Source organism: Diadema antillarum, unplaced genomic scaffold, assembly GCF_040938485.1.
Source record: "Diadema antillarum isolate AM-2024a unplaced genomic scaffold, OU_Dant_1.0 seq00001425_RagTag, whole genome shotgun sequence".
NCBI classification, from domain to species: domain Eukaryota; kingdom Metazoa; phylum Echinodermata; class Echinoidea; order Diadematoida; family Diadematidae; genus Diadema; species Diadema antillarum.
Genome location: NW_027272177.1, coordinates 422,742 through 450,466, shown reverse-complemented (window position 1 = coordinate 450,466; position 27,725 = coordinate 422,742). Strand labels below are relative to the sequence as shown.

Genomic DNA, 27,725 nt, shown 5'->3' with positions numbered 1-27,725 from the left:
TGAATTTGTCACATGTTCAGCGTTTGGCTCACATGACCAACTTGTTTGGCCCCGTGATCACCGCTAGAAATCCTGATTCGTTTTCCCTTTTCCCATTCACTTCGACCACATGGATGTTCTAGATCAAACCTTGGATCAGGGGTAAGGACATATTCACGCAAGACAGTTCGAATTGAGCATAAGTTTACATGATTTGGTCGCACCCTATTTCTGCAGGAGTTTAAAAATGCCTGCGTAGATCTTGTATAGTGTTCTGTATTGCGCTGGGTTCTGTTTCGTACGTTTGAGGTTGTTTTACGTTGCACTCCGCTCGCCCATTCGATTGGTTCTTTGTTGTGGTGGCGAGGCAGTTGTGTGCGGGCTGGCGTGCAGTGAATGGCTTACCGCCAAGGCAAGCAAGCCGGTGCGGCCTAGCGCCTTGCGGCGGTGCTGCTTTGTGAGATTTCGTGTAACGATACACCACTTCACCAGGGCCCTGTTTTATGAAGAGTTAAAATTTACTATACAGTTACAGTCTATGACAGCCTGTGTAGTAAGAAAATTTACAATCGATTTTATCAAAAGATAAAATCGAGTGTAAATTTTAATAACACACAGGCTGCCATAAACTTATCATAGAAATTAGCCTGACCAGACCGTTGTGCAGTCGCTTCGCGACAGCGGCTGCGTGTAGTTACATAGAAATCAACTTTATAACCAATTCTTCATAAAAAACAGTGCCGTGCAGAATACTTACACAGTACATCTAGCGTTAGATTCTAACGTTAGAATCCAACGTTAATAATATGTTATTAAAAAAAGAAGAAATACATGCTGCTATTGTCAACGATTGTGGGTTCAAGGGTTTGCCAGTATTACAGGCTAGCTTGTTAAACTCTAATTGTAGCTAAATTTACAGTATAGATCTAGCGTTAGACTACACAGCCCTGTAACCCCGGGACGCTCCGTATACACAGTTACACACTGTGGGACTGGTCGCAGTTAACAGCCCTGTTGCTGTACACAAGTGTCGCGACTCACACGGTGTCTGGTCGGGCTAGCTAGCTTGCAACATGCATGTTATTATACAAGTGATGCACGGGATAGAGCGCATTAGTGGAGATGTACAGTAGCACACTCGAGGGTATTTACAATTGTGAAACATGCACGAGGCGAACATGCACGAGGCGAAGCCGAGTGCATGTTGCACTTCATTGTAAATACCCGAGAGTGAGCTGCATCCCCACTAACGCCACGAAATAATCCTGTGCATCATTTGTGTTATAAAATGGGTCGAAAACTAACAGCATTTTTCACGTACCTTTGTAAGATGTACAAAGATGTTCGTCCCAAACATTTACGCACGTCGCACTCGGAAATCCCGCACATATAAGTACTGTACATACGCAGAGATGCCAAGTTAAAAAAAAAATTATGAGTGAGATTTTTATGACTTGGTGTCTCGGCGCTGACGCGCATGTGCACGCGAACGAGGGGGGTGTCCCCCTCCCTTGGTAAGGAGCTTTTTTAAATTATTAGCTCTTAATGATGCGATCTGGTGCATACTTAAGTGACTATTTTTTACTAATTTTGAAAGGCAAAAGGGAAAAAAATACCTTCAATTGCAACTATCACTTTAATCCTTTGAGCTGTGCTCCTTTAATATTTTTGGCCCAAATTGCAGACTTCACCAGATGCGTGAGAAAATGGTTGCCATGCGTGAGATCGTGAGACAGACCCTAAATGCTTGAGTCTCACGCAGAATGCGTGAGACTTGGTAGCTCTGCATACGCCACACATGTTATGGGCAATTCCGCGGTTAGTAACGTTACATTTAAAGAAATTTAGATATTTATTTTTACTACTAAATCACCATTTATTCATTTCAAGTCAAAATCATTTTAAAATATGTTCATCCTTTCTAGGTCTATGATATAGAAAAGAATGAGTACAATCCAATAAATATTAGAATTGCTATGGCAACTAAAAGGGCTGGTTAGTAACGTTACGAAAAAAGGACATGACAAAAAAATCAATGTCTTGAAACAAAAAGTGTGCAAAATTTCAAGTTACTTAAAACAAAGTGTTGCATAAATTTCAATTATTGCGTCATGACAAACGTTCACACAATATTTTTAGCAGTTCGACCGATGATTTATTAGCTAGACCCCAAATGCATGGTTAGTAACGTTACGGTTAGTAACGTTACATTTGTCCGGAGTAATTCCGCAGGTCATTTCACCCTTTTGTAATCAACAAAATGTCACATGACTTCTGGAGTATTTAAATGTATTCATCTTTTACCTTTTGGCAAAAATTTGAGGAAAAAATTTCAAAGCAACCCACTGTAATTTGCATTTAAGTGAATTTCAGCATCCCCAGTCCCACATGTACATTTTAAATGATGGTTTTAGATCTCGCAAAATCAATGAATATGAAAAATAAAATCTACTGAATTTGAAAGACCTTAGTGATTGGTGAACATCCATGGCATTAGTTGATACCTAAATTAAAGAGTAAGATAAAGAGGCACATTTCTTTTATCCATGTCATGTCCACTTAACTGCGGAATTGCCCTTATGCACACAAGAAAGGCCGGCCGGCAGGCAGCCCAAACTACTGTAGAAGTTGTTTACAGGATTGACAGCGCGTAATAGTAGCGCGCGACGCACTTGTAACAACTGATTGAGTGCGCACTGCTAGTGGAAACATTATGACGTCAGGCCGTGGATGTTAGTGAGAAATAACCCACGCACACGTGACTCATTTCAGCGCTTCCAATTGGCTACATTCTCGAACCCATTTTATAAAGGGCTAACGTTAGACCTAACCGCACCAGCGACGACCCCAACACGTACTGTATGGCATTACTAGTTACAGCTAGTTACCGAGGTTAGCCTAACGTTAGACGGAATAGACCCTACGTAGTAGTTCTAACATTAGTGCTTAAGTTTAGGTATCATGGATCGATCATAAGGTGAAAATTAATAAAAATAACCCTCTGGCTAACGTTCGTTAGTTTGAGTCTCGAATGAATGCATTATCCTCGTCAAGGAAGTGAAAGTCAATAGCGAATAGGGAAGATCATCGTATGTCATCATCACTAGACCCGCCCGTTGTACTTTGCAGTTTTCATGTTCACCTAAAGCAAGCCACCCTATATACATAGGGCATTTATAATTCAACCATAACACTGTCCAAAATTCAACCACTGGCTTCATGATTGTAAAGTTAGAGTAGGTTTAAATAGAAACGTAGTACTAGTATTCTATGCTTTTGTGTGTGATCAAAATTGTAACGTGGGAGGTCAATACTTGGTGCAGGTTTTCGAGATCTACTGGCTACATGATTAAAAAAACCAACCTCTCAGGACTGCCCATAGAATCGAGCTCTTTAAAGGGGATGGCTAGTAGCTGATCAGTGGGAATCAGTGGGAATGATGGGGGATAATTGTTCCAATCCTTGTGGGATTCATTTGAGAGTACATTATGTATCTATTGTTGTGTGAAAATTATTTGCTTCAGAACGGTCTCATCACTTCAAGTATAAATGTGCAGTTGAATGCCCCGTCACTATACAGGCATGCTGTACAATTTTTGTACACATGTACACCGTACTGTAGGTACAAACTGTACTACAAGATGTAGCTTGATTTTGGGGGCTGGTTGTATATTATTAAAAGTGCACTACATGTATAATAGGCCTATACTGTACCTGTGCCATTCATTCTCAATGGCAATCAAAGCCAGTGACTTTTTGTGGCGCTAGTTAGAGTGCATTCATGCGCCATGAATATCACTTTCAAATACTCTCTGTGTATATTTTCAGCACTAAGTAGGCCTATTGTTCCCTGACTGTGTATTTTGATGATATCTGTCGCTCAATGCATTCCTTAAACAGTTATGGAACATTTTAGATATCATCCTCCTAGTTTTGTCGGTTCATATTCTCATTTGGTGAAATCATGTCTCATGATTGATAATAATATTGGACATTTTGGACATCAGATTGCATCAACTACAGTATACTGTACGACAAAAGAATGTGCATAATGTTTGTGGATAAAGATCTGTGATATGAGATAGTAAGTTTGAAGTGAGCACCAAGAGTAAAGTACAAGTAAATGTACATTTGTACGTGGAAACACACGTCACAGTTTTTATTGTTAAATAGTAATAATAATGATAATAGTACAGGATACTTATAATGCACCAATTCCACATGACTAATGTGCTCAAGGCACAGTAGAAAAAGTGAATTATGAAATCATACAAAAATCATTAAGTGTTGTAGTACAGTAGCTTTTTTTTTTTTTTTTTTTTTGACGAAAAAAATGCAGTTCTCTTTTGTATTTGTAGTCAAAGTTGACAATATCAGTTTCCGGGATCTTACAGTATGAGGTCTCATTTTGACATTTTTGTCTCATTTGTCCCTTTGTAGAGTGTAACAAATTGTATCAATGCAAATTGTAGTAGCTTTGCCTTTGGAACTGATGAATGTACATGTATGCACTTAAAAAACTCACCACCACAAAAAACAGGATCTCTGAGATAGATCTTCGACCTCAGACTCACCAAGCCTCACGCATTAGGCATGAGACTCACTCCTCAAGAGTCTTTCTCATGCTCATTTCTTACAACCCCCCCCCCCCCAAAAAAAAAAGAAGAAAAACAACAACAAAAAACAACAAAATAAAACCCAAAGCAAAACTAAATACAGTACATGTAATTTGTGGATTTCCGACCACCTCAATAAGTCATATTTTAGGACAATTCTTTTTCTTTTTATATCAGAATAACTCAATATATATTGCAGTGTACAAATGTATACGGCATATCAAATACACTGTATGCACTACACTGCATTTTTTACAGCTTAAGAATTATGTCATTCAAAAGCTCCATACTGTGGGAGGGAGACACCCCACCCCTCTCCTCCCCAAAAAGCCATCATTGGTTGATAATTTTAATAACAAAAATGTGATTGAAAGAATGTGATTCACTTTAAAAAATTCATATGGGTTACAATTTATTCGTGCCACAGACGATGAAAAAAAATTAAGTAAGATCTGTGTGTAGGTCAGTGAGAAACCCGAAGACCACGACATCATGACAGCACCTTAATACATTGTGAATACTGTACGTGTTGTATGCTTGCTATGTGTAACTGAAAACATGATATTTTCGCGGCATGAAATTTTTGCAAAGTGGAAACGACGGCCTTTTTCCCGTCATGCATTTTTGCGAGTTGCCTCTCACATTCAGCGCATACATTTATTTGTATACTGTAAACTACTGTAAAAGTGGAAATTGTCGCGGTGTTCAAATTTTCGCGCATTTCGCGCAACCAGAAACTAGCGCGAAAATAAAAGCACGCGAATATTTTTGCTTGCCATATGTGCCTGTGCGTGATGTCTTGATTCCGCGGAATTAAAAACACACGAAACTCTTCCGACCCGGCCAAGCGCGAAAAATTAGTCACGCGAAAATATCCACTTTTACAGTAGTGTAGACAGGAACTTCCGCGTGCATTTCAATTTCGCGAATCTTGGCTCTCGCGAAATTTGTAGAATTAAAATGCACGCGAACATTCCTTGTTTTACAGTATACTGAACTACAGTACAAGGTGTTTGGTGGACACGGGAGGGGCAAGAGGCAGTGCAAAGTGGGTCTCAGTTATAAGCAGATCTGTACTTGATATTATCTTAATTGTTATTAAAGTCAAATTGATCACAATGTACATGTACAATGTATGGCACATTTAAGTATACAGTGTAGTACACTAGATTAAGATGCATCTGCAAGTGATAGGAAAATGCTTTCAACCTTTTTTTTTTTCACCATTGTTCAACATCCAATCACAAGGTGCTGCAGGATGTCTTTGGATTAATTATTTCCACATTTTCAATTCGGGGTGATAATTTTTACAGCTGATCGAAAAACTGACTGCAGCTGAGGGAGTCTTTTTGCAGTGGCTCAAATTTCCATGGAAGTCAAACAAAAATATATACATGACATACATTGTACACGGATACTGCAAGTTGTACATAACTGTGTAGACTCATGAATTTTGTTTTAAATTGTATTCTACATGGTGTACATACAGTGTACAATTTGTACACTGTACAGTGTACATTGTACATTCGTATACAGTACCAGTATCAAGGGTACACTGTAGACCTGAACTCCTCACTTGAATATAAGGGGGAATTCATTATATATTTTTCTGATTTCTCATTTGTTTTAATGTGGAAGACAGCATTATTATCTTTGAAGAAAACAATGCCCATCGTTTCCATTTTGTGTACACTGATGTGGTACATTTTTGCTGAATGGTAAGCAGAGAGTATTCGAGCTACAGTGTATTCAAGTTAAAAAAGTAAAAGTTTGTCCTAATCTAACAAAGAAGATGCCTGACAAATGCTACTGAAATGAGGTCTAGCTGAAGGTGATTGTGGTAATTGTTGTCCAGATGACATACAATGTACATTGTATCTGTAGAGTGGCAGTCACATTTTAACGATACAAAACTCCTGGTCATGTGACTGTTCAGCTTTCATTAAAACCGAAGAATCAGACTGACTGTGATTTGCAACTTTCGCTTTCAGTTTGCAGAATACATGTAGACCTGCTCTTTTGCAAAGGATATGGCTGAATGAACTAGCAATTTCCTTTCCCCAGCTCGCCCAGGTCACTGCTTTCATATTTTTGGTCAAGATTTTTTTTTTTCTGATCTGTTTCAAAATAGTGCAAGCATCAAATACAGTACATATTCTATTGTACAAAATGTGCATACATGTACATACTGTACATGCACACTGTAAGAGAATACAAATTGTACAGTGTACAATGTACAGAATATGTATGAAAATGCAATGTGCTGTGCTGAGAATATTAGTTATGACAAACATGTACAGTACTACATGTAGTACATTCGTATTATAATCCAAAATATTAAAGTGTTTGGCTCTTTGCTAATTAGTTGATAGTTTATATTATAAAATAATTGTATTGTATGTCTGCTAAAGTCAAGAATCAGCAGACACAACTTTGTACTGAAAACTTTCATGCATAATTACTGAAGCTGCAAAAGCACAGTACACTTGTACATTGTAGATATCAATACGCACTGATACAATGTAAGGGTTCATATGGATATCAATTCCTGGGGGAGAGCACACAAAAACACAACAGTAGTGAAATACAGACAACAGATCATGAACCGTTTACAGTGTAAATACTCTCAATTTTTGAGAAATGAAACAATCATTTTGTATTGTGTGTAGCAGTGGCGGATTCAGAGGGGGTGCACTGGGCGAGCGCCTCCTCTCTATTTTTTTGTTCAAACAAAAGAAATAAAAAGAAAAAAGGGGGCACGTGTGTCCTTCCCCCCCCCCTCCCTTTAATGTTTTAAAGGTACCTCCCCTTTACAGAATTCCTGGATTTGCCCCTGAGTAGTACCATTGTACATAGTACAGAGCCATGACCATTTTATTGTCTTTCCACTGGAATATTATAGCATTGCTATTTTTAGGTGCCCATAGGACGCTACTACATTGTACTGATGAAAACACACTACAACTGTAGTTTTCTGACTGATTCACATTCAGGCATAAATGGTTCGCTTGTCTTCGTTGATTTAATTCATGTACAATGATTTATCTCCCATGTAGGGCCTGTATTCCTGAAATTGAATAAAAATTGATATTTTTGTTTACAATGTACAGTTAAACCAGCACATATTCATGCCTTTCCTATTAATTTTTGAGTGCTGTATAACGTCTCATTGCATTCAGTTTATGAGTCAAATTTGCTGTTTCAGGTACTAAAATTTAAGTGAATATTTTCGCGCTACTAATTTTTCACGCCTGGCCAGTTGAGAAGAGTTTCGCATGTTTTTAATTCCGCGGAATCAAGCCACCAAGTACAGGAACATATGGCAAGCAAAAATGTTCGCATACTTTTATTTTCATGCTCATTTCTGGTTGCGTGAAATGTGTGAAAATTTCAACACTGCGAAAATTTCCACTTTTACTGTATACAGCATTGTACAGTCTTGAAGTTTTGCATGATTTGTGAACAATGCAAGAATGTATGCTTCCAAGCTCCACACAAAAGCTTCTTGTGTGACCAGGAGAAGAATATTAAAACAAAAATCATAACTGCAACATTGTTATTACTGTGAGAGTAAATCGCATTTTATTTGCATGTCATGCTAAAAGGAAAAATTAAGTTTTGACCACACAAAGGAGAGGAAAAACTGTGAAGAATTGTACAGTGGGCTGGAGGCATGCAGAGTAGAGAGAGAAAGAGAGAGAGAAAAAAAATCTTTGCCGGTGATCATTTGTGGAGAAATGACAGGATGCCCCGATTATTGTCTGCTACCCCCAGCGAATCATGTCAAGTCATGTGGGCTGGGTCTCGAGGGGTGACGCGCACCCCCATGACTCCGGCAACGTGACCCCACTGTCCTCCCAGTTTTTGTCCCAGTGTGCAAAGGGTGTCCTTCAGACAGACAAAACACACACAAGATGTTAACTATCATTTTAATTATTGCATAAAAAAAGAGAAGATGCCACAGAAGTTTTCTATGCATGACAAACTACATGTACATGTATAAATTGAAACTGATAGAACATGCAGGTCAAGAAAATGTTTATTTGTGAGGCTAAAAAATTGAGAATGTTTCATTGCTTTGAAGAAAATTAATATCAGAGGAAAAATGGTTTCCCCTATGAAGCATTTCAAAATGGCCTTTTTGCCTTTTGAGGGTGTACATGTACTACTACATGCAAATCAGCTTGAAGTACAGCTTTGTTTGTTTGTTTAAGTTTGTTTTTCGTAGAGAAAAGATGCATGCACTACTGGAAATCAACATGTACATTGTATTTGTACTTGCACATTGTTGAGGAATGTAGAATCACAGATTTGTAATCATTGAGATTTTTGGCCCTTAAAAAAGAAAACCCCAAACCCCAATGTGTCCAATTGCAGGCAATACTACACGAGGGCATAAAGTTCGATCACTTGGTACATTTTAACCTACCATTAGGCGTGAAACTCCCACATCGGGGGCCATTCTCATGCTCGTACGCCTAACAAACTTTTTCCACGTGCCTCACGAGAAACCTCCAAATGGCCTTAAAAAAAAAGAAATCAGCAACATGGAATTCCAACCACGAAATCCTCACATTTTGAATCAATTTCTTTACTGTATTCATCAAATACATGACTGTAATCCAGAATACTGTAAAAGTGGATATTTTTGTGCGACTAATTTTTCGCGCTCGGCGGGGTAAGAAGAGTTTCGCATGTTTTTAATTCCGCGGAATCAAGACAATACCTCCTACTGGAACATGGCAAGCAAAAATAATGTGCGAAAATTTCCACTTTTGCATTGTAGATACACTGTAGTATGCACCAGCTTGCAAGATGTACACTATACAACTTAATTTATAAACTGTTACAATGTAAAGACCCCTTGCTGTTGGAGTAGGGACACACCCTCCCCCTCTTGGTCACTTTGTTGGGTGTTGTGAAAGAAATGGGAGAGGGAGAGTTGACAAAATGGGTTGACCATGAGAAATATGCTTTAATATTCTAGTACAAATTGATTCTTGTAGTACATGAAGCATGATTTCCTGGCAAGATCATTTTGCAACACTTTTCATGAGATTCAAGCTTTGCATATTAAAGAGCTGTCAACTTTGGTGTATTTTCCTTTAATTATTATACATGAAAAAAATGCATTTTAAGGGAAAAATATAATTTCCAAATTTTTTCTAGCAGGCCTTATTACCAACCACAATATTTTTTTTTTGTTGCCTTCAGAATGTTCTTGTAGTGTGCATAATTTATAATTTTTATTTCTTTTAATTTTTTATTATTGAATTATTATTATTATCATTATTATTATTATTATTTTTTTTTTTGGGGGGGGGTGAGTTTGCAGAGGCTATTCAAAGAGCATTGTTTTTTGAAGACTTCAGTACTAGTATGTGAAAAGATAATATGGGGGGGGGGCAGAGATCGTCACATTTTGAACTCCTCTTCATCTAGTAGATCCAGTTTTGTTCCTATAATCATATGATTGTATGTTGTAGGCTGTTTGATTTTTTTTTTAAAGCAAAGTTGTAACCTGTGCTGCTTAAATTACTTGTAGTATACATTGTATCATGACCTGCGTTGCCTTTAGAATCATCCTCAAGGTCTGCTCTCGATCTTTCTTCCCATAGTTTTTAAAGCAATGTAGTACTTGCATTGTAGGAAAATTGCGTAAGATTCATGTGTGAAGCAAGGGACACTTTCCACAAGAGGGGGGCATGATTTTCGGGGTCAAGTCTCCCCTCTAGGTACTACCTTGCTTCCATTCATTCATCAATCCCCCTCCTCATTCTGCCACACGTCCGTCCCCTTCTCGGTCAGGTCACATGACAATTCCTAAAGTTTCCGAGCCATTTTCAACTTGCATCCCTCCACCCCTTTGCCCCCCCCCCCCCCCCCCACATCCCATCCTGGGCTCAAGAAATACTTGCGTATGCATCCACTTGCAAAGTACCAGGAGTAAGTTTGTAGTATGATGCTCTCTCTCTTTTTTTCGCCCTCATTTATCGCCATGCCATTCTTGTTGAAGCCGAGCACCCTATTGAGCGCGTAGTAACGCCTCTTTGATGAGCGAGGGGGGAAATTTGATATTCATATCTGGAGGAGTGCATTTTGCCCCTTTGTGGTTGGGAGCTGTAGGGGAACGATGGCGAAATCGTCATTACTTGGAAATGAGCGAATGCGGTGAGCAATTTTCATCTGCTTGAGTTGGAATACGTGGGCACATTTCCAGAAAATCCTGTCTTGTGATTTGAAATTGGGAACGTCATGGAATCCTCCGAAGAACACAAAGAAACGTGTACTTTTTTTCTTTCTTTTTTTTGCAGGGGGTTTCATCATTTTTCTTTTCATTTGCAATATTTTGTCTTTCTTTTGATATTTAAGACAAAGCACAATTTAGATGGATGTATTAAAAAAATGTAATAAACTTCCATTGTGTGTTTCATTTGAATTTTTATTTGATGCTCTCATTTACATTGTATACTCTGAAACACGATCAGGACACTTAGTTTATCAGTCATTTTAAATATCTGCTGGCTGTTAGTGTAATATTGGACCTCCTCAGCTGTGAAGTGGAGTTGTCTGGGAGGTTTCCATCTGCCCCGCATTAAATCGCATACAGTGTAAATGTTTGTGACTGCAAGGTGAGTATGTGCTCCGTCTTGAATGTGCTGGTACAAAAACATGCGTGAACGAAACCCTTGCCTGGGATAAAGTTTTTCATGAAGTTTGAATGTTCTTTGTGTGCCTATTTGCAGAACACAAGACAAAGAAAAGGAACTTGGAGAAGAAGGTGCCGTCACGGTCCATTTAGCAGATGGTATGTAGTGAACGTTTCATCTCTTCCTGGAAACATGCACAGTTACAATGTCACTGTCATTTGGTGACCCTGATCCATCATGTAATTTTACTCTGGAGTGCTTCAGGGAGATGAATTTCAAGCCTTGTGTATGTCTGCAAATATATTTGTGTGTGTATGTTCTTGGGACAGACTTTGTTAGATATTGCAGACATAAATTTACAGACAACAACAACAAAACTTCCTGTATCGCTATCGGCCTGTGTAGATTAGGGATTGACTCTAAAAATGTATTCAGAGGCCTTGCTTTTCATCCTATATTGTACATTTGTTTGAATGGAAGCACTGATGAGAAACTCTTAGGGATGAATGGCTTCTAAATGTAGTGTGTGTTCAATGAAGTACATTTGTATAGTATAAAAAGTATTTAACTTGTGATTAAATACGACAGAGTGCAGGTTGATCTCTGAGTGTGCAGACAAATGTCTGAACTTCTCTCACTGATAGACTACAGTGTAGCTCTGTTTGATCCCTGTTTCTGTCTTTCCTTCCACCTGCATCAATGAGCACTTTTACTTCCCCATTTTGTATTTTTTAAATTCAGTATAAATGTAATCCAGAGTTTTCCTATGTTTGGTGTCTGGACTTGATTTGCCTGAATTTTGGTTAAACCTTGGAATGCATTATGGTACATTATAATGCATCAAAATCAAAGGTCTAAAGTCACGTAACCATGTGAAATGTAAGTTTTGTCGTAGTGCATTGACAATTTCAAGAGCTTGAGTAATACAAATAGCTTCGTTTAAATGTTGTAACCCCATGCTTTGAATCGCATTATTCCCCATAACGATTAAAGTTTAAATATCAATATTCCCCATGAAGACTATGATTGCTTTATGGTGAATACTGTGAAGTGAGCAAACTATTATCCAAGACAATAATATTTCTACACCCTTTTAACACCTGAGTCTGCTCCTCTCACGCTCCCTCTCTCTCTCTCTTTCATAGAAAGTTGAGCTGCCCACTGTTGCTTCATGTTTCTCTAGAGTGTGTGTGTACAGAGTGCACACGTACATACACGCATGGTGTTGAATAGTGACTGTGTTACACTACAGTTTCTCTACATGTACCAGGGGCCTGTTTTATCAACAGATATAATTGATTTTTAACACACCTTATGTAGGCAGCCATAGACCTATGATAGAAATCAACTATCAAGTTTAACTCTTCATAAAACAGGGCCCTGGTCTTGTAAATGAATGAAACTTGGCATTCACAATTTATTGTACTGTTTGGGGAAAAAAAGGATAAGTTTTGTTTGCCCACACTCTTGGCCTGGCTCATACAAAAACAAAAAACAAAACAAAAACAAAAACACAGAAAAAATAAAAGCACAACAAAAACCATGATTGTATTTTCCAAGGTTTGACCCTCGGCCTTACGCACTTCAAGCGCTACCCTTGAATCCAATGTGTGGTACATGGTTGTACATGTAGAATCAATAATTTCCTGCAATTAGTACTACCAGGTAGTACAATGTATGCACTTTGTAAGATATGTATGACTGTACTCTAGTGCACATACAACATGTACAGTGCTTCCACAGTACTGTAGCTTTACAAATCACATCTACAATTGTACAGTGTGAAAGTCCAGTCCTGAGCTTGATTTGTTTGAGTTTGAAGTCCAGGTGGAAGGGCAAGGTTAAATTCTAAGATTATGTAAAAGAAAACTTCAGAATGATTCATGGAAATTTGATGAGACTGCTCCTGCTTGCACAAGGATGAATGTGATAACAGGAATTATGAGATATTGTATAATGCACTCGACATGGCTGATATGATACTATTGTACCATTATCTTGGCATAAGGTTCAAATATTGAGCTTCTTTATGGGCTCTGTGAAAATTGGCTTATAAAATTACAAAAACATACAGAGTTAAATGTGTGTGAGAAAACTTATTATGCTGTTCTTGTTATCATGATTGGCAACAACAAAAGCTGTTAAAGAATTGTTTCACTGACTTCCAAACATCTAACAACTCATAATATCAGAAGGATAAAATGTGACCGTGCATCATGAAATTAAGAAAAAGTTGCATGACGCAATATTACACGGGGACTCAAAATAGTTGAAAAGGGTCAGCCTAGTCAGTATAATATATTTTTTTTAATATACATTGTATATTCTGAAAGAGCAATTCTTCTTCACGATTCTTAAGTTTTGGATCATAAAATGAATGGGAAATGTGTTGGTTTTTTTTTCCAATTTTTCCAACACTTTAATTGTAGAATAGTGTGATTATGTGCACACAGTATGTACTATAATTACTTTAAATAGAGACTTCTTACTGTAGTTTTCATTTCTTCATCCGTTGAGGACAAGTCCCGAGTATACTGGGGCAAGGGTGTATGGAAAATGTGTGCTGTACCAAATCAGCATTTCCTCAATGGGTTAAAATAAAAAACCCTTAACAAGCTCAGGCCTCTTCACTTTAAACTCTAATAACTTTTGAAAGGATGATGCTCATGCTTAAGTTAAGAATTTTAGGATTAGTATTGAATCAAGTGTGCTACACTGTATAAAGATTATGTGCCAAATTGCAGCTTAGTCCCTGATAATCCCTTCATTGTGATTGCTATGGAGCTTTGTCTGAACATCCTTCTTTTTGTCCCATTCATTGCACAGAGTGCAGCACAGAGATTTTTAATAGTGCTTGAATACCAGGTACAAACCCTAAACTTCAAAATCTCATGCCTTGGTGAACACTTTCAGAGTGTGTACTTTATTTTCATTAAAAAAAATAGAAAGGGTGGGAAAGTCCTTTCATATTGAGTTACTGGTACATCACTTTATAGCTTTAATACAGTACATACATGCTCTTTCAGAAATTGCCCTTTTAAAACTAAAAATCCATGTTTGTTTGTTTGTTTGTTTGTTGTTTTTTTTTTGGAGGGGGAGGGTTTGTGATGCACAGTCACAAATCATGGTAAATTGATACAGAAATAATCATGACTTTGCTGCAAATAAATCTAAATCCATCGTGCCAATTTGTGTCGCTTCAAGTCTGTTGTGTTTTTGTGTGTAATTACAGTTGAACCTCTCTTATCCAGCCTCCCTTTATCCGGATCTCTCTATTATACGGACGCAATCTCGCCGTGATTTTTTTAAAAATAATTACGGGAGGAAAGGGGGAGTCCCAACTCCTTGAGAACTCCTACACAAACACACATGAATTACATATTACTTCCAACATGATTAACATACATTACATCAAATTTCCTCCCAAATTGCTTACTTTCAGACGTTTTAACATCCCCAAACGTCCCCAAATGTAACAATGAAAAGGTTGCAGTATACACATTACTACATGTGGTACTACAATGGGCTACATCAGTACAGGTACATGTATGTATCATGTATTCCGTAAAGCATTGAGTCTCCAGTATCCGGCCAAATCCCTTATCCGGATGAGCCCCGGTCCCGACTTGTCTGGATACGAGAGGTTCAACTGTAAATGCATACTAAGAAGTATTCAGGAAGAGTCTGCGAAATGCGTGCTCTGTATCGCACAGCCTGCACAATGGAATTCACTTTCGCTGGGTGATTTATTGAGGGCCCTTTCTAAACTACTTTGTAAAGTGTACCTGGCCTTGCTTTGCGCTGTACACATGAAAAATAGTGCACATGACCATGTAGACAAGAACAGTCAAAAACCCAACAGAAAACTTTGGCAGTCCACTCATTTTAACCCATCAGCCCCAGAAACCACTAATATCTGCTGTGATGCAATATATTTCAATATCATCATTATTGCTATCATTCATTGTTTAAGATTTTACATGTACACATATCTCATATGGTGAATAAAAACTTGTCTTTTGTAATGTTAACCCTTTATACTACAGTGTAGTTGTATTTTCATGATAAAGTGTACATCAGTACATTGTATACCATTTTATCCATACACTGTGGATTGCAGAATTATCAAAAGCCTCCAGACTGCTGAGTTTCAAGCTGATTTTTTATTTTTCAATTAGACAGCACATTTTAGGAGATTAGAATCAATATATTTCTCAACCCTCCTGGTAAATTACAGTTTTGTGTATTTGTTTGTTTGTGTGTTGTTGTTGTTGTTGTGGTTTTTTTTTTTTTGGGGGGGGGGGGGAGGGAGGCATGATTAGCGCAAAATTGTATATTTACATAACTACAATGTACAATTGTACAAGTGTAGTGATGTAACATGTACATAATTACAATGTATATTGTACATTGTACTGTAATTCTACAACTATATGTACTAGTCTTTCTTGAATGAAGGCTACACAGTAAAATTCAGAGTTGTCAATTTGAGGAGCAGTTTATAGTACAATGTGATAATTTCTCCACAGTGAATTCCCCCAGTACTTGATGAGTTTACAATGTATGTTGTGAATTCTCTTCATTTGATTCACATCCACAGGAGACCAGGTTGTCGCTGAAGATGGTACGGGAGCAGAGTTTGCAGATAACATCCAGGTATTGTAAACGTTCCGTCTAGCCTAGCCCATCAACAGTGTAGTCAAGGAAAGGTAACGTGGATGTAGCATCCCAGTGCTTCATCCTCCGCACCGAGCTTGACATTTACAATACAAAGACATGTCTGGCCACCTTGTACACTTTACAGTATCACAAATGCAGGACACGTTGTAGACATCATGGTGCTACGTTAGGCCTACAATGTACATTTGCCTACATGTAGCATTTGAAATAAAAAAAACCAACAACAGCACACACACACACACACACACACACACGCACACAAGAAAAAACAAACAAACCAAAACTTAAAGCAGTACATTGTACTACAGTACAAACATCTAGATCTGTGTGTTTCATTGATAGGAAAGAACATTTCCTAGCCACTAGAGTGTATTTTACTTTTTTTGCGAATTGGGACTTTCCAACAATTTTGCGCATTTGATTTAAATTCGGGATGGTGGAGTACAAATGATTAGAGAAACAAGTTGTACATGTATGCATACAAGTTTGTACGTGACGTGTTAGGAACAGAATTACGATATTTTTGCATGAATTCACGAATTGCACATATCTCACGAAATTTGCGAAATTAAGCCCCACAAAATTTATGATTCTATACATGTATACACTGTAATAATTAATGAATGAATTGAAATCAAACTCAAATCAGATATATATTTATACATGTAGTACAGTTGAACCTCTATTATCCGGCCTCCCTTTATCCGGATCTCTCTATTATACGGACGCAATCTCGCCGTGATTTTGCCCAACTCCTTGAGAACTCCTACACAAACACACATGAATTACATATTACTTCCAACATGATTAACATACATTACATCAAATTTCCTTCGAAATTGCTTACCCTCAGACATTTTAACATCCCCAAACATCCCCAAATGTAACAATGAAAAGGTTGCAGTATACACATTACTATGTACATGTGGTACTACAATGGGCTACATCAGTACATGTGTATGTATGTATATGTATAAAGCATTGAGTCTCCCGTATCCGGCCAAATCCCTTATAATCCGGATGAGCCCCGGTCCCGACTTGTCCGGATACGAGAGGTTCAACTGTATTGTAATTGATTTTAAATGCATGTCATCAGACCCATCATGGATAGTGCATACAATGTAATGTATGCTATTAGCACAACAGTGCTTGTTAAGTGTTGTATCTGGTGTTTTATGTACCATACAAAGTGTATGTCTATAGGTAAAACAACAAAACAAAACAAAACACAAACATCTGCTGCAAACTGTCATGTCACACACCTACACTGGACACTGTACCTTGCACACTTACACACAAGCAAAGCCTCAATCTTTTGTGTTGTTAGATCTACAAGTCAAACATTCACTGCTGACCATGAATAGAAAATAGAAGTGAAAGTGACCAGGCTGAGATGCTCCAGACCCACTCCTTGAAAGATTGTTACTGACCAGTATTGAACTGATTCTACCCTTTGTCATTTAATGGGTACATAATCGTTGTCAAAGTAATGTGTGTAATGAATATTCAATTGCTCTTGGGGTATTACAAAAATTATTAATTACCCTATTAGAATGTACTGTAGATAACCAGAATCAATCGCTTCATGAAACTTTGTGCGAATTGGAGCTGACTGCCTTTTTTGCGGCATGAAACTTTCACGAATTACTGACCATGAAAAATTATGAGTACACTACATGTACTGGATTGTGCAGACAAAAACTTTCACATGCATTTTACTTTTGTCAATGGTGACTCACTCAAGTGCAACGCAGAAAAGTTGAACGCAGGCAAAAATATACAGTACAGATGCCCAAATGGGCATTGGGGGGCAAGTTCCTATTTTAAAGTCTTTTACTATGATGTACACTTTTTACTTTGCCAGACAGTAAGTTTTACTGTAGTTGCTCTGTGCAGGGAGTCCCACCTCCCTGCTCTGTGCAAGTAGGGAGTTGGTGTATAGTATCCTGTGCACTGAAGAAACGTGAAGTGTACAGTGTAGTTTGTTGCCACTCTTGGCCAACCCCACTGTATTTTTTTTCTCTCTCTCACCAGATATCATTTTCTGATATGATTGTCTTTTTTTTTGAATAAATGCTATTCATGTGTGCTTGCAGTGTTGTTACTCTATATATCAAACTACAATTTGTTTTTAGAAGCAACTCTCTTCTTGACGTATACACACAGATCTACTATGTTGCATGATGTCAGAAAAACCTTTACCCTTTTCACCATTCTTTTTTAAACTGCTTTGTGAATTATGTACGGTACAATTGTATCGCAGTTGTATGCCTCTTTTTTTCTTTTTCTTGAACCATTAGAATTGTTTAATAGTTGATGACATTGTCATATAATTTGAGACAGATTATTATATACAGGTTGCTTGTCACCAAAAAGTAACTACATGTGAAGCACTAAGATTCCGAAACTTTTCCCTCTTTCAAATTTCTGATTTTGAAGTGAAAAATCACCTATATCTTTTTGCCTGCCTGCTGTGACTTCACAGTATTTCTTACTAGATACAAATTTGTATATGCTTGAAAGTTGTTGTGAAGTCATTTATCACTCTTATTGTGATCACATGACCAAGTATTAATGCCATTCAGTATGTTTAGCCTGTGAGCCGCAGAGCGCGAAAGAAGGATCTCTTTCATTAATGAAAAAACCCCTCTTGGGGTTATCCCCATTCTGCTTCGTGCACGTGACTGCATCTTTCTTCCTCTCTCCTCTCGCCCCTCAATAGTATCAGTTCCGCACAGACAGTAATGGTCAGAGTCAGGTGACATATCGCGTGGTGCAGGTCGGGGAAAGCGACGCCAGTCCGCAGACGGTGGTAACTACCTTTCCACAAGGCCAGCAGGCTTTAACACAGGTGAGACAGACAGTCATACACTCGTACTACTGTATGAGAGAGTACTTACTTTAATACAAAGATCTTATTAGCCCAACTACCTCATATGCAGTTATTTTTGTGTACAGATATTTTTGCAAATGAGGAGGTTTTTTGTAAAAAGTTGTTTTCGCAAGAAGTTGTTTTCTTAAAGTGACACCAAGATCATCATAAACGCACTATTACCCTAGCACATGACAACATTTGTTGTTGTTGTTGTGTTGTTGAATTCGCGGTTAACTGATATTTGCAAATTTTGCGAAAATTAAACCCTAGCAAAAATAACAGCTTATACAATTATTCACTCCAGGCTGCTCTCTCAGCCTAGAATAAGAAACACAAGACAAAACAAATCAAATAAATGAAAAGCAAAACAAAGTGAAAAACAAGACAGAACATCTGAATAAGACAAAACAATACAAAGCAAACAAACACAAATGGAAGAGTAGTTCCCTATCTTTTTGAAAGTGGGATTTGAATGTTACAAGTGACTTCAACACAGATTTGATGATTTCAAAAAGGATTGTACAGTACACATTCAATATCCTGTCAGTGCACCAGTTCATATTAAGTTTCTTGATTAGTATTACAAGGAAAGACAGATGTTAGCTGGTTACAGTTCTGGCACTGTGTCAAGGAAGAAAATACAAAGAGATACAGGGTTAATTTGACCATTTTCACCTCCCCCCCAAAAAAAACAAACAAAAAAAACAAAAAAAAAAACACACCAAAACAAAACAAAACAAACTGCCAACAGCAACAAACAAAACAAAAAACAAGCCCCCTCCCCCCCTAAAAAAAAAGCCCCAGAGAAAACTGAAGAATACAAATTATTGTTGTGTAAATAGATTCCATGACTAGACGAGAAAGGCTGTTGAGTGAAAGATGAAATGAAGTCAGTTAATGTTATTACACCTAAGTGTCCATTAAGTGTCACATGATTGCACCTCACAAGAACGCTTCACGTTTGCCATGTGAGTAATGGGTGTGGTTTTCCTCTGCCCAAAGTGCTTGCATTATCAACTAATTTAGGGGTAATCTCAGATTCATCAAGCACACACACACACATACACACACACACACACACACAGGTATGCATACATGCACACTCACCCCTCCCCACACACTTAAAAAACACACACACATACCCACACCCAAGTGCAAGAACCCAGGTGTAACACACCCACGATACACACACATCCACACCCCGACACTGTGACACATGCATACATACACACAAATCATTTTACACTTTGTACCATTGTATATTGTTATACATGTGGAGTATCACTAGAAGAAAAATTTTGAGATTTCCAACTTGTTCCCTGGATTTGGCTATCAGTGGTGGTACACTCATTTCATACTATCAGATTGACATTTATGGGAGGTGGAAAGGTGAAAAAAAAGAGAAACAATACCCTTCTATGTCAAATGCATGTCACGGAAGGTTGTCTATTACACGTACAGTTGTACCCAAGTTTATGTCTAAGCACTTAAATATTATGACATTTTAATTCACAACAGAGAGTGAGAGAGAAAAAAAAATGCAAAGCTTTTGAAGGCATACTTTCTTTTAATGTGATATTTGAAACTCAATCTCACAAGATCTTAGCTGCACTAATGTATGTCCCATGCGTAAAAACAAAACACATCTATATAGATGTACAATTGCAGTGTATAACTACAGAAAGATGCCACAGTGCAGAAGTCATACAAATGCGTAGAATAACTATCCACTCATTGCAGTGGAGCCACAATGTCTCCCCTCTTTTGATGATGAAATCCTATTGAAAAGTCTTTGATTCAAACTGAAGAACACAGACAACATGGGTGATTTAGGCACGTTTTGGGATAGTTTGCATTTTGTGTTCAAAAAAGGTGGATAAAATAGTGGATATGCTGTAAAAGTAGATATTTTTGTGTGAGTAATTGTTCTCGCTCTGCCAAGTAAGATGAATTTCGCGTGTTTTTTAATCTTGTGGAATCAAGATATTACATAGTGGTACATAACAAGCAAATACATGTATATCAGTGTGCTTTTATTTTTACACTAGTTTCTGGTTGTGCGAAATGCGCGAAAATTTCTACACCGCGAACATTTCCACTTTTACAGTAGTTGATACTTGTTTTCTGTGCGCTCTGTTGTCATGTGTTCTGTCATATGATCATATCAGCCATGAAGAAGGAAAGAGAAGACGAAAATCCCTCCTGAATCCTTCCACCGGACTTTCTAAACTCGTGAATGGTCTGATCTTTGTCATCTCAAGGACTCTCGTCTTTGAAGTTTAGTGGGTGGATTCAAAACTGAGGTCTTTTATTACAAATGTGAAAACTGCAGACAAAGAGACAGTCTAGCTCCATTGTGATTGACTCAGGGTCTACCAGGTACATGAATTTATAGTGAATGCTGTACATAGTAGAGTGACAGTCTGTATGGATTGTTTGAACTGGGAAGGAACATGTTAACCTATCATTTTTTTTTTGTTTATGTGTGTGTGTGTCACTCTTTCCGATTAACATCTATTGACCTATGGTACTACAGTGCATATTTGTATGTAGCCTGTATGAGAAATCATCCTCATGAATTGCGTCAGAATAGGTTCTGAAGTTGGTATGTACACTATATGTGACCTTGCATCACAACACCAACAAAAAGTCACAAGACAGGGGATTTTTATATTTAAAGGCAAAAATCTGAAAGAACAGGCTTTAAGCTGTAAAATGATGTGTAACTCAATTCAAATGGACTCTCCTCACCTTATTACCAGCACACCTGTAATATTGGAAAGAAAGCATACACTCTGGAAAAGTGTGTACTGATAAGAGGCTGTGAAGTATGGTCTCCATTCAAGAGCTTAGTCTTGCCAAGCCATGCTCTGTGCAGTGAAGGGGACAAAAAGCAGGATGTAAAACTCCATAGCAACAACAATGAAGGGATTTAAATCAGATTAAGCTGAAATTGAGCATGCTCTGTTAACACAGTCTATACATGACAAAGCCAACTTTCAAAGATGTAGCATCATTCTTTGTACAGTTATTAGAGTTGAAAGTGAAGATAGTGTAAAGGGTTTTAAGAAATAAGAAAGGGGACTTGAAGACACACCTAATTAAACTATTCTACAAAACAAAAAAGGATGGTCTGGGAAAACTGCTTTTAAGTGCTAAAAGCAATTTCCCATTTGCTTAATGATCCCAAACTTTACAATAATGTAGAAGCCAAATTGCTCTTTCAGGAAATATGCAAAATTCAAGATTGACTTGGTTATTATTATTTATATTATTATTATTATTTATTCGGTATTTGCAAGACAATACAAGTGATAACATATAAACAAACAAAACGAGCAAAATAAAAGAATACAAAATGTTAGGCTTTCCCTGGTGAGCTTCCCTAAAGTTGCTGGGTTGGAAAAAAGCAATCAAAATCACAATGGCCCTTGGGCCTCTCCAACCAACTATGATAAGAATGCACATCAGGGAGTACACCGAAAAAAAAAACCCTTTCACTCTTGACCCTTTCACATATTTTGAGTCCTCACATTCAGTCAGGGCGTGTGACTTTTTTTTTGTGGTCTAAGTTGGTTATTATCTCTGGAAGTAATACGATAATGATGATGTTTTGTTATTCAATAATAAGAGAACTGTTGCCAATATTAGCCATATCCTTGTAATGGAGAGCAATGTTGACATTGCTTTTACTTGTGAAACGAATGGAGTGACAGTCATCTAAAGCTCTTGACCTTTCCACTATTTGACCCTTGACCTTCAACCTCAGATTGTCCAGGGTCCCTTCAGCAATGGGGAAAGTCCCACAAGTGAGAGCCAAGGCGGGGAGACACGCTTTACATACTTCCCAGCAGCAGCAGCCATCTCGACAGATGGGACAGCGGCGGCTGGAACCACGGAAGGGGCTGGTATTGCCCAAACTGCGGGTAGTGCAGGGGGTATGTAAAAAGCAGTCTGGCATATTCATATTCATAGGCTCTTGTCTACTTGCTTTGGGCAGCTAAAACACTGGTATCAAGCAAGTTGCAAATTAACCTGTTAAGGACGGGCTGATTTTGATATAACACACATTCTAGTAGACACTTGGCGAAGTACATTTGGGACTCATCCGTTAAACAGGTTAATGAACACTCACATGGTAAAAGTACTCAGTCTTTGCCTAAATGCCTGTTCATGTAATTAGTAGAAATCTGTTGTAGTTCCCTATCATGTATGTGCAGGGCACTGAGAAAAAAACAATCATAGTGAAGTGTGTGAGCCATCATGGGGATGCTGGCTACTTTAGCGGAGTCCTGTGCTATTTCTCTTTACAGCATTCTTTATTAGACTTAACAGCATTTTTTTATGAGACTAACTCTCAACAGCGTTATGTGACCTGACATACATTGTACACTGTATGTGGGGACATTTGTCATACTGGGCTGACATATGTGTGACCTTGCATCACAAAACTAATAAAAAGTAATCAGGCATTTACTTTTTAGTTCAGGGCAGATTCCGAAAGAATAGACTCTAGGCCTTAAGATAATGTATAACTCAAGACAGGTGGACCATCCAAATTGTCTAAATAAAGGAAAGAAAGTACACACTGTGGAAAAGTGTTCACTGGGAAAAGAGGATTTGAAGTTTAGGGCCTATTCAAGTGCTTTATCCCACCAAGTTGGGCACTGTGCCATGAATTGGACACAAAAAGATGTACAACTGTGTGATGACTTCAGTGAGGGGATTATCAGATTATGCTGAAATTTTCCTTATTCATTAAGTACATTCTATTCATTAATGATGCTCTCAACGTTGGATACAGTAGCACTATCCTTTCAAAAGTTGTCAGAGTTGGAAGTGAACAGTATGTAAAGGGTTTTCATGAAATGACAGAATTGAAACCAAACAGGCCAAGGATTGACTGAAAGGATCTTAACAAATCCTTGCTAACAGTTAAAGCTTATGCACAATGTTGTGACAATGTTCATTTCAATGAATTGTGCATTTTCTTTCTTAGTATTTTTGTTTACTTAATACTTCAATATGAATGTGGATATCTGTGGAATAGCTTCTCATAAGTGCCTGATTGAGTTTGTGTTTGATGCAAGTACTTTTGATGTAACCTTTGCTGTGACCTTTGCTGCAGGTCAATTCTACGTCATGATGTCACCTCAAGACGTCCTTCAGGGAGCCTCACAGAGGACCATTGCCCCCAGGACGCATCAGTTCAATGCGTAAGTTGAATGTTCCACTTTATTCCATTGAGGACGGACTGATTTTGATACGACACGCATTTCCCATAGACACCTGCCCAAGTACAGATACCCGGGACTAGTCTTCAATGGGCTAAATGGATGGTGTAGTATTGGTGGAGATGGGGATTGGGCTTTGAACTCTTTGCAAGATACCAAGAAACCACTTATGAAATGACACAAAGCATACCATTCTAAGAGGAATTCAAAGTTTATGAGATAAAAATCGGTTTTGGAATGGCTGAGACATCCAAAAACAGTAAAACAAAGCAGTCGTAATAGAAGGTGGGTCCCACCGTTTATTGGGATTGCTCTGTTTTGGTTATCTCAACCATTTCAAAACCAATTTTCATAAAATAAATGTTGAATCCCTGTTGGATTTACATGCTCTTTCATATTTCGTAAGAGGTTTCTCATTGTCTCACAGAAAAAAAATGTTAGAATCCTGAAGTTGGGTCTCAACCAAATCTACACAATCCCTTTATATAATTAATCCCTCGCATATAATTAGATTGCTGTTTTCCTCATGCTGTGTTCTCGTGTATTTGATTAAAGGGGAATGAAACCCAATATATATACAATGTATGTGGACTGAGTGAATGCAAAGATATTAGTAGGACACGTTAGTGAAGTTTTAAATTTGGGTCTCATTCCCCTTTAACTCAAACAGTCATGGAAACCACTTTAGTTTGGTATGATGCTGCATCTTATTGCATAAAGCACTGAATATCGCTCTCCCCCGTTTGTTTTGGCTTGGTTTGGTTTTTTTCTTTTAGGGGGTAACCCAGGGTACAACGCTTAAAAAAAAGAAGAACAAATAGCAGATTTCTATTTGTTACCCGAGGTTGCCAAGAACTGCCTGAAATGCTAAACATAACCTCAGACACATCTGCTCCTATTTGCACCAGGAAAATTGACAGCGCCAGGACAGTGAGGGATGAGAGGAGGAGAGCCACACACAATGAGGTGGAAAGGAGGAGAAGAGACAAAATTAACAACTGGATCGTCAAGCTGTCAAAGATTATCCCTGACTGCAACACAGACCATTCCAAACAAGGACAGGTGTGTTGAACTTTCTGCGAGACCTTGCAGTGAGCTCCATTTTTGTGCATTGTGGCAAGGAGACATGTGCACATTTGGATACACCATTTGTAGCATCGGATAATTGCGTTACAGCGAGATTTCAGTTATAGTGAGAGTTTATTTGGATGAATCAGATGTAGTACACATGTACAGGGTACTTGCACTATAGCGAGATTTTTGGTTGGATACAGGATTTGTAGTGAAGGGTAATCCTATTTTGACAATAGTCAAACGCACAAAAGTGCGATTTAGCTTGAATATAAAAAGGTAAATCTGTACAACTGCATTTCCTTCAGGTGCTATTAAATTACCATATTATGTGACCCTGCATCACAAAATAAACCACCAAAATGTCACCAGACATGAATCTTTAGTTCAGGGTAGATTCTGAAAGTGCAAAGTCTAATCTTTAAAGTAATGTATAACTCAATACAAATGAGTTTTCCAACCTATCTTAATCATGGAAAGAAAGAACACACTCCAGAAAAGTGTTTGTTGTACAATGAAGGCTTTGAAATGTAGAGTCCATTCAAGTTTTAGTCTTCACCAAGCTGTGCTCCATGCAGTGAATGGGACAAAAAACAGGATGTTGAACTCTTTTAGTAACCACAATGAAGGGATTATCAGAGTAGGTTGAAATTTTGCACACTACATCAGCACATGCTATTCATTACTGAATCATACTTTTAAGGCAGCATTATCCTTTGCAAAGTATTAATTAGAATTGAAAGTGAAAAGTGTGTAGAGGGTTTTTAAGAAATGCCATTAAGTTGCCATTAGATCATGTGTAATCACACTGCTCTACAATTTAGTGTACATGTAGTTGTAGAAAAACTGCTAAAGTTACTATTCCCAAATCATTTTATGATCCCAAACTGAAGAATTGTGTAGACGAGGAATTGCTCATTCAGAAAATATGAAAAACTGAAGACTGAATATGATGACCCATTCACCTTTTTTGAGTCCTCATGTAAAATTGGGACATGCAGCTGTTTATTTGTTTTGTGTTGCACAGTCACATATGACGGGTTGTGATTTTCCTCATCAAGTTAGGTCTATGACCTCAATCAGTTATGATTTTTGTGGCATGTCTCTGATGTAGTCCCCTGAAACGGTAATTTTGTTGTTGTTGCTACGTGTCCCTGTTGCATAGTAAGGAAATAATCAACGTTGGTGAAGGTGATGGGACAAACTATCACTTCCGAGGCGATCTGGATGTAGCTATCTTTCCGAAGCGCAGCTGAGGAAAGATAGCGTACACATTCAGATCGCCGAGGAAGTGATAGTTTGTCTCATTGCCTGAAACTAAAAGTTGATTATTTGCTTTATATTCCACATCTAGGGTCCTAGAAATTCCCATTTTATTCCACATCTGAAACCGTTTTAGCTGTCTTTAGGTATCCTTAGGGCTTAGGCTACGTGTGCGCGTAGATGACAAAACAATGAATTTGCTGCGCGCACTGCTTGGCACTGAAGTGAAAGTGCGTTGCACTGTGTACTATCAAGTGACCTAGTTAAATGATAGTCCACAGTGCAACACACTTTCATTTCGCGCGTACTCATCTCGCGTTAGGACTGTATGGACTGCCAGAGATCAGCGAAACAAAAGGGACTATCAACATAGAATGTAACGAACTTTTCTTTTCAGGTGATGCGATGGGCAAAACTACGCTTTATCACGTGATCAGCTCTTGACCAATCCTATAGCAAGATTCTTAGTATGTGGAATATAACATAATATGTATCAGTTCAATTACTGCTCACGCTTTCACCTCCTACGATGAGTGACCAATATCACAGATACCTGAAAAAGTTGCCTTCCCCACATGCTGTGTTATGTCTACTGTCAGTGGCACACACTCCGCAGCAATGTATCATGGAGACAATTTTTGACAACCACTGCAACACTGACAAAAAACAGCAACGGACATAATGTAGATACAATCTGTACATATGTTGAGAGGCACATATGACTGTGGGACACAACACTAAAAAAAAAAAAAAAAAAGTCAAATGTCGAATGTCAAATGTTTAGGAGAGAGAAAAAACATGGCAACCAAAGCATTATAATAGATGGGATTGCCTCCCCTTTGAAATGCTGTGGGGGCTTCATTTTTCACTGTTAGAATTAGGACAGTACATCCTGTAACTGATTATCTGACAATTAATTTTAAAAAAAAGTGAATTTCTTTTCCACTTCAAAATTGGAGATACAGGATCTTATCGTCCTAGCAACGTTATGATTGTGCTCTCGCTCTGTGATATGATATGGTAGGAAAATTACTTGCTTTTTCTGATTCACATGCAATATTTTCCTTTCTCGTCACTCCCAAACTTATCAGTGTTCTGCACAATTTTTTTCACTTCTCGCCCCAAGCAGAGCAAAGGAGGCATCCTGGCCAAGACGTGCGACTACATCGCCGAGCTGCGGACGGCCAACTCGCGGATGGCGGACACGCTGAAGGAGACGGAACGGCTCCAGGTGGACGCCGAACTCATGAGGCAACAGCTGGAAGAACTAAAGAATGAGAACGCCCTCTTGCGGGCGCAGTTACAGCAGCATGGAATTGATGTTCCAGGGACACCTAATTAAACATGCAGCTGAGTT

General features: G+C 38.2%; 1 protein-coding gene across 1 annotated transcript; it reads left to right on the top strand.

Annotated features, from left to right (window-relative positions):
* Window positions 1-27,725, top strand: LOC139709305 (upstream stimulatory factor-like). The gene is made up of 8 exons (XM_071621255.1): window positions 1-141; window positions 11,342-11,403; window positions 15,846-15,901; window positions 18,648-18,776; window positions 22,570-22,738; window positions 23,929-24,016; window positions 24,943-25,096; window positions 27,498-27,725. The coding sequence occupies exons 1-8, from the start codon at window positions 110-112 to the stop codon at window positions 27,708-27,710; spliced, it is 903 nt and encodes a 300-aa protein (XP_071477356.1). The 5' UTR covers window positions 1-109; the 3' UTR covers window positions 27,711-27,725.